At 49.0% G+C, this 12,839-nt stretch overlaps 1 protein-coding gene across 2 annotated transcripts in view; it reads right to left on the reverse strand.

Moving 5' to 3' along the window:
- The window catches only part of Adgrd1 (adhesion G protein-coupled receptor D1), a 114,155-nt gene extending 101,841 nt beyond the window's left edge, over positions 1–12,314 (reverse strand). For both annotated transcript variants that reach the window (XM_051161408.1, XM_051161407.1), the window contains exons 1-3: positions 11,921–12,314; positions 11,802–11,838; positions 269–352 (exon numbers count right to left, since the gene is read on the reverse strand). In XM_051161408.1, coding sequence (XP_051017365.1) covers positions 269–352; positions 11,802–11,838; positions 11,921–11,986 — 187 coding nt within the window. In that variant the 5' untranslated portion in view covers positions 11,987–12,314. The remainder of the gene's footprint in view (positions 1–268; positions 353–11,801; positions 11,839–11,920) is intronic.
- Positions 12,315–12,839: the final 525 nt, after the last annotated feature.

Genomic DNA, 12,839 nt, shown 5'->3' on the forward strand with positions numbered 1-12,839 from the left:
ATGAAGCTTGGCAGCAAGCGCCTTTATTCACTGAACTCTCTCACCAGCTCCTGGGCTTCAAAGTTTTAGGGAGACCTTTTAGAATCTTCTGCAAAGGTTTCCCACTGCACTTAAGTCATATCAATGAGGACAGACATCAGGGATCCGGGGTGGACATCATGACCACATCAGTGTTTTAAATGTACTGCATGGGAACTTGTATATACAGAACAATGACAGTGTGTGTGTGTGTGTGTCCATATTTGGCATTCTTACCACCCTTGCCTACCTCCAGTTGTGTCCTGAAGTTCAAGGATACCTTCCACATCTTCCAACGGCCAGTAATGAGAAGCAGAAGCCAAGACCGCAAACCCTGCAGAGAAAGGACCAAAGACCTTACATCACAATCAGGGAGGAAGAAATTGGAGATGGGAGCTGTGACCTGAGCTCTCGGAGATTGAAGAAGAGTGAAACTGTCATGATGACCACAGAGCTGGCTGAAAAGGCATTAAGAAAATTCGATACACACTCCTGGTTAAACAAAAACCACCACTCTAAATTAGAAATCAATGGCTAGTTTCTTAATTGGATATAGCAGGGCAAATAGGAAGGGACACCTCCTAACTCAAGAAAACAAAAGCCCGTTGTCTGTTGGTATAAGGCCCATTAGTGTAGGGGAGAGGTAGAAATGCCCATTATTTCGATGTTACCTGGAGTGGCTTTAGAGGTGACATCTAATATAATTGGACCACTGAATGCAACAAGGTTTAAAATTACTTTACAGGAGGTAGATGCTAACCTCAATGTCGCACCAGGCATCACAGAGGCGCTTGACAAACACTCCCCCTGGGGTCTTCTAACAGTAACCAGCAAGCTAGCAGCACATCCCTCCCTTATTTGTAAAGAAGGGACTTGAGACTCTCGCTGGAGGGCTGGGGAGATGGCTCAGTTGGCAAACGGTTTGCCACACACGTGTGAGTACCTGAGTTCTGTCTCCCAGATCCCCACAAAACCAGGTGTGAATGTAAATGCTTGGTAGAGTGGGGTGGTAATCTCAATGCCGGGGAGGCAGAGAGGGGACCCTGGGAGCTCACAGGACAGCCAATTAGCCAGAACATGAGCTTCAGGTTCAGTAAGAGACCCTGTCTCAAAAAACAGTGAAGACACCCAAAGTCCTCCATGAGAGTGCATACACACAAGCACACATGCACATATACCCCCAATACATACATACATATATACATATACATATACATATACATATACATATACATATACATATACATATACATGAATAGCCATAGCCAAGAATAAATAAGAGCACCTGGAGAGGCTATGGGTAGGGGACTGGGCCAAGTACTAGACTATGCTATTTCTGCAAAGCTGAGGATGGCAAAGGTCTTGAGAGGAGCTGAGGACAGGCATGGGGTTATGGTGAGAGGTTATTGGGTACCATGCATACGGGCAGGTGTTCAGTGGGAGGAGAGGCTATGGGTGGCCTTTGTCTTATGATAAAAGTGGTGTTTTAAATAAAAGATTTATTCACCACAGGTGAATAAAGTCACCACAGGTATCGAAGTCAGTTAAGTGACTGGAGGAAAATGATCCAGTCTCACTGGTAGCTTCAGATGGTTCAAAATGAGAGTGTAACGCAAAAAACTGAGCTAACGGCTGCGTAGGATGGCGCATAGCTTCACTTTCAGTTTGGGGGGGCAGAAACGGGGATCTCTGTGTTCGAGGCCAGCCTTCTCTGAGGAGGAGGAGGAGGAGGAGGAGGAGGAGGAGGAGATAAGGAGATATCCAGCATGGTGGCACATGCCTTTAATCCCAGCACTCTGAAGGAGGAGGCAGGAGGATCCCTGTAAGTTTCCCTGGTCTACAGAAGAAGTTCCAGGACATCCAGCGAGACCTGTACAGTGAAACCCTGTCTCAAAAAAAAAAAAAAAAAGACACAAACAAACAAACAAACAAGGAGAGCTGGGTACGGTGATCTGTGCCTTGCTCCTGAAAGGAGTTAAGATTTAGAGAGTTCTCTCTGCCTTTGATGATAGCACTTAGAAGTAGGCATCGGTGAGCCACCCAGTGCTCTCTCATCACCATCACCCCAGCTCCAACACATCCTTTCCTCCTTCTTGGGAGGTGGAAGGAGTAAGAGCTCAGAGCCAGCCTGCATGACGTGGTGAGTTAGTTCTACGTCAACCTGGACTGAATGAGACCATGAGTGAAATAAAAAGAAATAAATAAGAGTGAAATAAATAAGTAGGAGCCTTCAGGGGTTTTACATTTTGCCAGTTTTACAAACTGCTGTCCAGGAAATAAACTGAACCGAACTGTGAGGTAATGCTCACAAAAGTGTATGTGGCAGGAAAACATTGGTTTCTTTTTTTTAGATGTATTCCATTTACTGTGTTAATAAAATTCCCGTGGGCTAGGCATATGGTTCAGTGATGGAGAGTTCAGCTAATATACATGAGGACCCGGGTACAATCCTAAGACAGCAGAGAAAGGAGGGAAGGCAGGAGGGATGGAAAGAAGGGAAGAAGGAAGGAAGGAAGGAAGGAAACATGGAAGAAAAGAGGAAAGGAGAAAGATCAAGAAGCATTCAAAAGAGGGAGAAAGGAAGAAAGAAAAGGAGAAAGAGGGAAACCTATTAAAGAAAAGGAATCAACAGAGAGCTCGGGCACAATAAGACAGCTGAAGGGAAAATAAAGGCAAATCGTTTTTTGTTTTTGTTTTGTTTTGTTTTTTATTATAGAGCTTCTCGCTCCCCCAACCTTGCGCATGTGCCACAGGTTTGTAAGGACTACAGCGGACAGTCAGCCAGACTTCTCTCGTTGGAATGGCATCCGAGAGGCCAGCTGTGTGATGGCGGTCAGCTCTGACAGGGGTTCAGAGGGAGCCAGCATCAGTTTGGCCCTTTCCAGAGGGCAATTTGGCTGAGTCCCTGCAGAGGTTAAGGGCACTCTCTGGTGAGGTAACTCCACTCCTAGGAATTTATCCTCAAGAGGCTCTCAAATGTACGGTCAAAGACCTGTATACAAAGGTTTTATTTGTTATGGAATGTTCCCACAGGACCCAAAACCAGAGAGCGGCCTGGTTGCTCATCCATGGAGAGATGGCTAAATGATCAGAGCGTATGTGATGTGAAGCACGCTGGTGTGCAGCCTAAACAGTGATAGAGAGTAACACGCATGGATCGACACAAAGCGGCGTTTTAAAGCTCGCTGGTAGAACGCTTGCCTAGCATTCAAAAATCCCTGGGCTCCGTGCCCAGCAACACACACACACACACACACACACACACACACACACACACACACTTGTGGTTTTGTTTGTTGACAATGGGTGGGCTCGCTCATTAGCCCAAGCTGTCCTCAAACCTGTCATCCTCCTGTCTCTACCACCCAAGGAGTACGAGAATTACTGATGTGTGCAGTAATGGCACACATTTGGTCTCCACCGTAGTTCTTACAAGCGTGGGACACATGAGCAAGGTTGGGAGAGTGAGACATTCTACGACAGACTAACAATGCTCTTTAGTTGGTATCATTAAGGAGAAAGAACAACAGCGTGCCAGGTTGGCAAGATGGGTCAGCAAGTAAAAGGGCTTTCTAGGCAAGCCTGACCAGCAAAGTTCAATCCCACAGTGGAAGGAGAAAATTGACTCATTCAAGACACACACACACACACACACACACACACACACGCATGCACGGACACATGCACACGTACACACAGTTAATTCATGATTTCTACCAAATCATAGCTAGACAGGCGTAGGAAGCTCTGATATTCTGTTGCACAGGAGACTGACTAGAAAGAGCAGCCACATTCCATGAATCAGAGAGTCAGCCTAACTCGTAGGAAGCCGAGGCCTGAGGATCACAGGTTTGAGGCCAGCCTGGGCTGCATAGCCAAACCTTGTCTCAGAAAAACAAAAGAAACAGAAAAACCCCAAGAAAGGAGTTTTGCCAAGAAGAGATAAATGTCTATGGCTACGGCAGTCCAACCCGATCTCGCATTGTGTGCCCACACCTAGAGAAGACCATTAATATTACAGGCTCTGTGTTTTGGTGAATCAATTACAAATAAATCAGGTCAGTGAGATGGCTCGGTGAATAAATATATGCCGCCAGGTGTGGCAGCCTGAGTTTGCTTGCTGGGTTCACAAGGCAGAAGGAGGGAACCAGCCCCTGCAACTTGTCTTCTGACCTCCACTTACGCACTGTGGCGCGTCCACGTGCACACACCAATAAATAAATGTAAAAGTAAAGCTACTGATTACAAACAATAAGGTGTAATAGTACAGATCTTTGGTCCCAGCATTACGGAAGGTAAGACAGGAGGTCAGTGAGTTCAAGGCCAGCTTAGTCTACAGAGAAAGACTCTGTCTCGCTGGGCAGTGGTGGTGCTCGCCTTTAACCCCAGCACTTGGGAGGCAGAGGCAGGCAGATCACTGTGAGTTTGAAGCCAGCCTGGTCTACAAAGAGAGTCCAGGATAGTCAAGTCTACACAGAGAAACCCTGTCTCAAAAAATAAAAATTAAAAAAAAAAATCTGTCTCACAACACTAAAATAGATTTTTAAAAAGTCAAGGTGAGATAGCTAGGCATGGTGGCACACACCTTTAATCCCAGCACTTAGGTAGATCTCTGTGAGTTTGAAGCCAGCTTGATCTACACAGTGAGTTCCAGGACAGCCAGGGCTATGAAGAGAGACCCTGTCTCAAAAAAGGAGGAGGAGGAAGAGGAGGAAGAAAAGGAAGAGAAAGGAAGGAAGGGGAAAGGGGAGGGGGAGAAAGGGCAGGGGGGGGGGAGAGATGAATTACATTGTCAGAAGTTCCTGTTCTCCAAATATCTGACCTGCCTTTCTTGGCAAAACACTGTTAAGTCCCACCTTCAAAATGACAGTGGCCCCAGACATAGTCTTGGGACCTTATTCAAATTACACTCCAGGATGACAGCTAAAGTACTCCACCATGATGGGTGCCAACCACCGCATCTCTTGAAGTTCAGAGTGCTGGCTCCATTTGCCGGTTTCTGTCTTTATTACTTTATACACTGCTGCGATAAAATGCCCTGACAGAAGCATTTCTGGGAAGGGTTGCTTTGGGCTCAGTCTAAGGCTGCAGTTCATCCTCGTGGAGCATGAGGCAGCGGCCACATTTTGTCCACAATCAGAAAGGAGTGAGCCCTCCTTTTTAGTTAGTCTAGGATCCCAATCTGTAGGACGATGCTGCCCATGTGTAGAGCAGCTGTTCCAGTGAGCTCTATCATCATGGCATAGCCTATAGTCATCTGAGAGAAAAGCCTCAATTGGTGAACTGCCTAGAACAGATTGAGCATGGGATGGTAGCATCTTTTTGTTTGTTTGTTTTGTTGTTTTGTTTTTCGAGACAGGGTTTCTCTGTGTAGCCTTGACTATCCTGGACTCGCTTTGTGGACCAGGCTGGCCTCAAACTCACAGCAATCCACCTGCCTCTGCCTCCTGAGTGCTGGGATTAAAGGTGTGCACCACCACCACCACCACCACCACCACCACCACCACCACCACCACCCCCCCCCCCGCTGGGTGGTAGCATCTTAACTGCTAATTGGTGTGGGAGGGCCCAGCTCCACGTGGGCAGCACCGTGCACTAACCTATATAAGAAAGCTAGCTGAGCATGAAACGAAAGAACAAGCCAGGAACCAGCCTCCCTGATTTCCTCAGCTTTGGTCACTGACTTCCCTCAGTAATGCACTCTGACCTGCAAGTGTAAACCAGATTAACCCTTTCCTGCCTTGCATTGCTTTTGGCCAGAATGTTCTATTCCAGCCATGGAGATTGAACTGCAGGAGTGAGTTCCCCTACCTCAACTAGTCTCTTCTAGATAATTCTCCATGGGCATGCCCAGAGGCATGCTTCCTAAATGATTCGGAATCCTCTCAAGTTGGCGATAATTAACCTTCACAATTTTTCCACACACACAACTCCCAAATGCAAGCCAACAACAGCAAAAGTCCTCCGCCAGGGCCTGAGGAAATTAACCAGGACCTATCTCCCACAGGCAGCCAGGAAGCAGTGCCAGGCAGTCTCCGGCTGTGAGATGCCGGAACTCGGAAAAGGCAAAAATCCAAAGTCCTAAATATTTGTTAAGCCCCAGGAACTGAGACTATTCAGTTTTTAAAAACTCTCCTGGGCTAGTTAGTCAATTCATGTGGGAAAAAAATCGAAAGCAGCAAGAACTCCTAATACACAAAGAACAGCTGTTGGGTCTTCGGAATCCACCTCTGCATGGAAAGCCACTCAGACACAGTGTCCCTCCTGCCATCTCTAATGATCAAGGCTACAGCCAGTTCCGGACAGAAAGGCTGACCGGTGAAGATATGGAGACCCTCCCTCCGCCCCCCCCTCCATCATCCCTCCACCCCCCCCCAAAAAAAAACCAAGCCCAGGCAAAGGAAATGGGACGAGAGGCTTGAGCTACATACAGTCACCACAGTTTTGACATGAACCCTGAGACAGGACGAAGCACCCACACTGTCCCCGGTGTCTTCTGACTACAACATGAATCTGTCTGCATGGGCAAGTCTGGGACAAGGCTGTTCTAAGGGGAAGGAGCGTGAGGTCAGGCAAGTCCCGAGAAGGATGGCATCCCAGGTACTTAAGGATGGCTGGACGCAAGAACCAGGACAGAAACCAGATCAGTCTACAGCAAGCGGTGCCCAGCCTCAGAGCAGGAAAGTACAAGCCGGCATTGGCAGGCCAGCTTCTCTGTCCCTAGAACAGAGAAGTGTCACACTATGTGAAGGTTCATCTGGAATCACCAGGGCTCAAGGGTTTTGTTGTTGTTTGTTTGTTTGATACAATGTAGCTCTCTCTCTTTGCAGCAGATGGAGATCATTACCGAAAAGCCCAACTAGTCCAAGTGCAGGAAACCAATGATCATGGGGTGCCCAGTCCTGGTTGGTCTATCCACGATACAACTCCCACACTTAAGGCTAAGGGAACAAACATCTCAGAAGAGAAAAGTGGGAAATATCTATAGGGCCAGAGGACCAGCGAATCTGCAGTGAGACTGCGTCTCCTGGAAACAAGTGACAGGGTAACTTCAACCATGATTCCTTAACAATATGGCTGCATGAGCGAGACCTGAGCAAGGGCAACAACGATAGATGTGCCAACACAGAAGGGGGCAATCTCACAGTACCCCAACCCTAGACAAAGAACTGCAGCCGACCAAGGAATGCTGAGGATGGGAGAGTTGTTCCTTTTCCGAGACGAGCTCCCTAGTTCATTTTTGTTTTATTAAGGCAAGGCCTCCCTTTGTGGACCAGGCTGGCTGTGGACTCCAAATCCTCTTGCCTCCTCTGCCTTTGCCTCTCAGTGCAGCTATGATAGGCGTTAGCCATTGTGCTGACTCAGGTGTCCCACTTTTGAAAGATAAGTCAGAACTACAGATGTTTTAAATTGGATTTTGAAATTTCCCCCCAAATGCTAATATTGCCAGGATTTTTCATTATTATTAAAATCGTGTGGTGTTAATAAGATAAACTAGACTCAGCCCACAGGTCCCTAAACACCCTACAGGGTGGGATAACCCACGGCCCTCAACGTTTCGTAAGAGCACGGCAGCCTCATTCTTTTGGGGGGGAGGGAGGGAGTGGAGGGAGGAGAGCAGGGACAATCTAGAGCTGTTTCCAAATCACAAAGGTGACAAGTCCATCGCAGTTAGTCACATGGCTACCTCGGGACTCCCATGGGGAGGGCGGGTAGGTAAGTCAGGAAGCAACAGGACTTCAAGGACTGAAAATAATAGGGTGGGGAAGGCAGAAAGAAGAGAAGGGAGAGGAGAAAGAAAGGAACAAAGAGAGAGAGAGAGAGAGAGAGAGAGCGCAGACAGACAGACAGACAGATGGAAGTAAGGAGAGAGTGGGAGAACAGAAAAAAAAAGGAAGGAGTATGGGAAAGGATTTTAGTCTACATCATAATTAGAAGGCAATTCTGCAGAATTCATTTTTCATGTGTATTCGATGTCCCATCAGCTCAGTATCAATTCGAGAGAGAAGATGAACACCGGGACTCCAATCCTCCATGTCTCTGATCTTTCCCCTTCCCAACCCAGCTGCTAAAGTGGTCAAGGGCCTCCCTTAGGGGCTGCTCCGGGACTCTGCTACCAAGACATCACTGAAGCCTCTCTCCCAGAAGAAAAGTTGGTCTCTGTCTGCCATCTGCCGCTGGCCTTGGACACGCAAAGCCCGTTTCCCTGAAGGATGCTGCCTGCTGTCCCCATTGTCCGGAAGACCGTTCCCCCACGTTTTTTCACAGCTGCCTCTTTGTCTGGGTCCCCGTTCCCCTTACAAAGTCTCCTGACTCCAATGTCTTGTTCTATTTTCCCTTGCTGGTGACCCAGGACCATGTAACAGCCTGATCTTTGAAGGACGGGGGAGGGGGACGAGTGTGTGTCCATCTCTTCTGTGTCCTGTGTCTGCTGGGATCAAATTACAACCTTTCTGTGTGTGCTCGCGTGCATGTGCAATTCAGGTTTTTGCTTTTGCCGCCTCCCATTTTAAATGTTAGCAATTAAAAGCATAACTATATAGGTAGAATGAATGACAAAGAATAAGAACAACTAAACAGTATATAATTAGACATAAACATAGAATGACCACAGAATATAATTATACACATAAAATATATTCATAAAACCGGCATCCCCCAAAAAATCTCTACTTGCTATATTTCCATGTATTTGATGGGCAACGAACATTGTTCCTTTTTAATCCATTGCGAAAGGACATGAGTTTGATTCCCAGCACCTACTTGGCACCACCATCTATGACTCCAGTCCCAGGGGATCTGATACCCCCTTCTGACCTCCACTGGATCCATGCGTGCATGCCACGCGCACACTCGCACATAAGCAAAACATGCATACACATAAAATCTTCTTTTAAAAACCATTGTGAATTTCATATTGGTTTTGACTGGCCCTGAAAAGACGGAGAATGACATTGCTGGTGTGACCTGGTGGTTGCAGAAGTTGCTATGTAAATACACGGAATAAAAATGACCGTCACTGCCTGCTTTGCATGCTGAGTAGAGCCTTGAAGCCTGGGCGGGACTGGATTCAGCAGTCCCAATGGCCTGGAAGGAAACTAGGTAACAACATAGCTTGCTATTTTTCTCAAGTTTCCAGTCCCTCATTACAAACATCATCTATAAAAGGCTATGTTTATAAACTTTTACAAAGTGGCCTGCAATCTTGTCGAATGCCATTTATGGGTCTGTATCCACCAACCTCGGAGCTTCCTAGGTCATCCTGGGGAGCAGAGGGCTGCGAAGTCAGGACCTGAGGGGTGAGGGTGGTCTCAGATAAGTGTGTAGGGGCTCAGTCTCCTCTCTGTATCCCCCCTTTCCACTCCTAGCTTCCCTATCAAGTGGACCCTTGAGCTAAATGGTCACTAAGGTCTCTTCCACAGCTATTATAATTCTGCTACAGTGACAGCCCACGGTCACAGTCACAGGGGAAACCGGGAAGGTGTCAGCACTCCAAAGGGTCTCATACCACTTTGAGATTTCTAAAACTACCAGCATGCTTACACCACAAATACAAGAGTCCAGATGCTGTGTGGTGACCCAGCTCAGTACAGATAGCTAAGCATAGGCAGCTGAAAAGGCAGGTGACTTCAGCTGGGATGACAATGCTGTCTTTTCCCAGACAGGGCGTGGAAGATGGTTGGTGCCTGTTTTCTGAGTCCTGCCTTGGGCAGAAGACACAGGATTGGAGCCAGGATGAGACAGTATAATAGCTTACCAGTCCCCCCAACAGCACCTCACACACCTGTGTGTATGAGGGGAGGCAGTGGGGGGAGGGGCAGGAGTCTGTTGCCTGGCAGCTGTGGACAGGTGACACTGGGAAGGAGAACCCAGGGGCTGGTTCTAGGTGCTTCTTTAGGCAACCCAAGGCCACTCCCTTCCTTGACAAGTAACAACTGGCCCTGACTCCCACTCCCCACACGTCTGGACACTCTGTTGGCTCACATGTCAGCTCTGTGCCCATCTAGGCCTCTCATGAGTGGGTGGTTAGGGGTGATGGGGGGGGGCCTTCAGGGATCGGGTTTTCCTAAAGTTTCCCTCAGGGGTTTCTTGGGCTTTGGATGTAGAAGGAGAAAAATCCAAGGAGGTCTTGCAGGGAGCGCTGAATATTATAGAAAACAAGCGTAGCCGAAATCCGAAGTGTAAGGAAAGACAAAAAAAGGGAGGGGTGGTGAGGAAGCCAAGTGAAGAGGATGAAAGAAAAATAGAAAGGAGAAAGGAAGGAGGGAATGTGAAAGAAAAAGGAAAGGTATGGGGGGAGGCAGAAGGGGAGGATGGGGAGAGGAAGAAGGAAGCCTACAAACGGGAGGGGGGAGCAGGAGGGAGAAGAAGAAAGAAACTACTAGGAATGGAACAGGGACCTGAAGAAAGCCCTCTTGAGCTAGACATAGGGATGAGAGAGGCACCTGTGCTCCCCAGACACTATGAGCCTTCATCTTCTTCACCCTCTTATTCTGTGGTGCACATAAGCTCACCCAACTGAGTGGCTGCCAGGCCCCTGTGGAGGGTACCCAACCAGGAGAGACTTTGTTTTACCAGACGTCAGGTCAGGAGTGAGATGCTTTATACAAAACAAAGCTGAACTGGCACCCCTGAGTCTTATAAAGCCCAAGACGCTAGCTCAAGTGTGAACATGTGTAAGTATGTGCAGATGTGTGTGGGTGTGTGTGGACGTCTGTGGATGTGGGTAGAAACTAAGCCAAAGGCCAAATGCTAGAAAAAGCCCTTGAAGCTTTCTTTTCTCAGACCAGCAGTATGCGTGGTTCTGGGTCTGAATAACTGATGATGTCTATTGGTTTGGGCAGCCCCACCCACCCACCCCCCCACCCCCCGTCTCAGCAGGGCCAGGCTTCCTTCCCTAACACAGCTTCACGTATGTTCTCCAGATCACATCCCCTCAGCTGCCCTTCACCATGCTTGCCATGTCAGTGTGGGAGCACTGATGAGGCAGGACCCCCCCTTTAGAGGCAGGCTGGTCCAATGTATCAGTTCTGCTGGGAACCCCAATCTCCTGAGCTCTGTCTGAGTCACTGGCTTCTTTACCCTGACCCACCAGGCTTTCCCAGAAATGGGCCACAATTCTTGTCCTTTTGACTGGAACTTTCAGCAAGAACCCCAGCCCCAGAGGACCCTCCACGAGCAGGCTCCAAGCCCCTTCCTGTCCATCCCCACTTTAGATGCGCAACCCTCCTGTCTGTAACATGGTCGTGATCCGTCCTCCCAAGCAAGCATCACTCTTGTGCTTCTAAAAAACAGAGTCGCAACAGCCAAAGACAAATGTCCCAACGGTGAGCCACCACCCCCCTGACACACACTGAGCATGCCCAGCACAAGAGCTAGGTGATGCTCCGTGGTATCTTAGACACTTAGGAAGGCAGCCCACAGCACCATGAGGCTGGAGGGACCAGGGAGAGTTCCCATGGTGGAGGCCCTAAGTAGGCACAAGCGCAAAGTTGAAAGAGCAAAAGACACTCTGCCTGAAGGGCGCATCTCCTTAATTAGAACGCAACACCTGACCTGAGCAAGAGGCAGCTGGTACAGAGACTGGCTCCCTCACCACCAGTCCTAAGACACTGGTCACACCAGGGCTGTTGTCTCAAAGGACAGTGTATGTTCTGGGGAGTGAGGATCCTAACAGGGGGTTAAAACAAATAGCTTCTGGTACACACACACACACACACACCTCCCCCGAAAAGACAAGGAGAAAAGCAGCCAGCCAGCCATCAGAAAGGGAGGGGCCTTACCTGGATGTTCCTGGGCCCCAGGCTGAGTGCCACACACCTGCAAGCAGAGACCAAAGGGTAAGTGTGGGGTCATTCTCACGCAGATGTGTATCCCAGGTGCCTACACCCTGGGGTGTTACCTGGAAACTGCAGAAGGACCAGAATAGCCAGACCCAAGGGCGAGACGGTGCCAGCAGATCCCTCATGGTGAGAACCAGGCAGTGGGATCCCCCAACAGCCTACAGGGGACCTCTCTACCTCCTGCTTCCTGGGGACAGAGGCATCTTCCTCACGGGTTTCTGGCCACAAAGTCTGTCCCCTAACGTCTGTGGTGTGTAGTCCCTGAAAACAGTTGGGCGATTCTCTCTTCCAATCTGGAGTCTTCAGGGACCCGAAGGCTATAGCGCTGAGTTGGGGAGGAACTCCTCCTTGGCTCCACCAGGGTTCCCAAGCCTGTGGCTGCGGCTGGGCAGGCCAGGGTCTCCGGCTGCCTGCAAGCTCAGGAGTCTGTGTCCTCCTGGGCCTGGGCCTGGGCCTGGGCCTGGTGGGCACTTGCTTCCTGTCTCAAGTCAGAGCTCAGAGCTCAGCCCCGTAGCGTGGAGCTTGGTGATGTCTGTGCTGCCTCCCTCTGCAGCTGAGCTCCGCCACACCTCGTTGGCCCAGAGTCCAGGCCGTGGCTTTGGGTGGAGAGCCAGAGTGATGTCAGCGGGCCTCAAACTTTGTTCTCCCTCTATTTATATCCGTCCCACTCTGGCCTTTCCTGGGTCCTAACACTAGTCTGTTAGGGAAATGCTGAGTGCTTTCCTGGATTTTCCTATCAAAAGGTGGCCAGACGCCGGACACGGGTGAAAGTGTGAGAGAGGGTGGATGTAAGAGAGTATGTGTGTAAGCATGGGGGAGGTTGTGAGGGTGAGAGTGTGTGTGAGTGTAGTGGTGAGAGTGTAAGTGTGTGGGGTAAGAAGGTGTGTGGGGTGAGAAAGTGTGTGTAAGTGTATGTGTGAGAGTATCGAGTGTGCAAGCGTGCGTGAGTATTGAGGGATAGTGTATAGGGGTATGGGA

The sequence above is a fragment of the Acomys russatus genome, chromosome 19, assembly GCF_903995435.1.
Source record: "Acomys russatus chromosome 19, mAcoRus1.1, whole genome shotgun sequence".
Classification (NCBI taxonomy): Eukaryota; Metazoa; Chordata; class Mammalia; order Rodentia; family Muridae; genus Acomys; species Acomys russatus.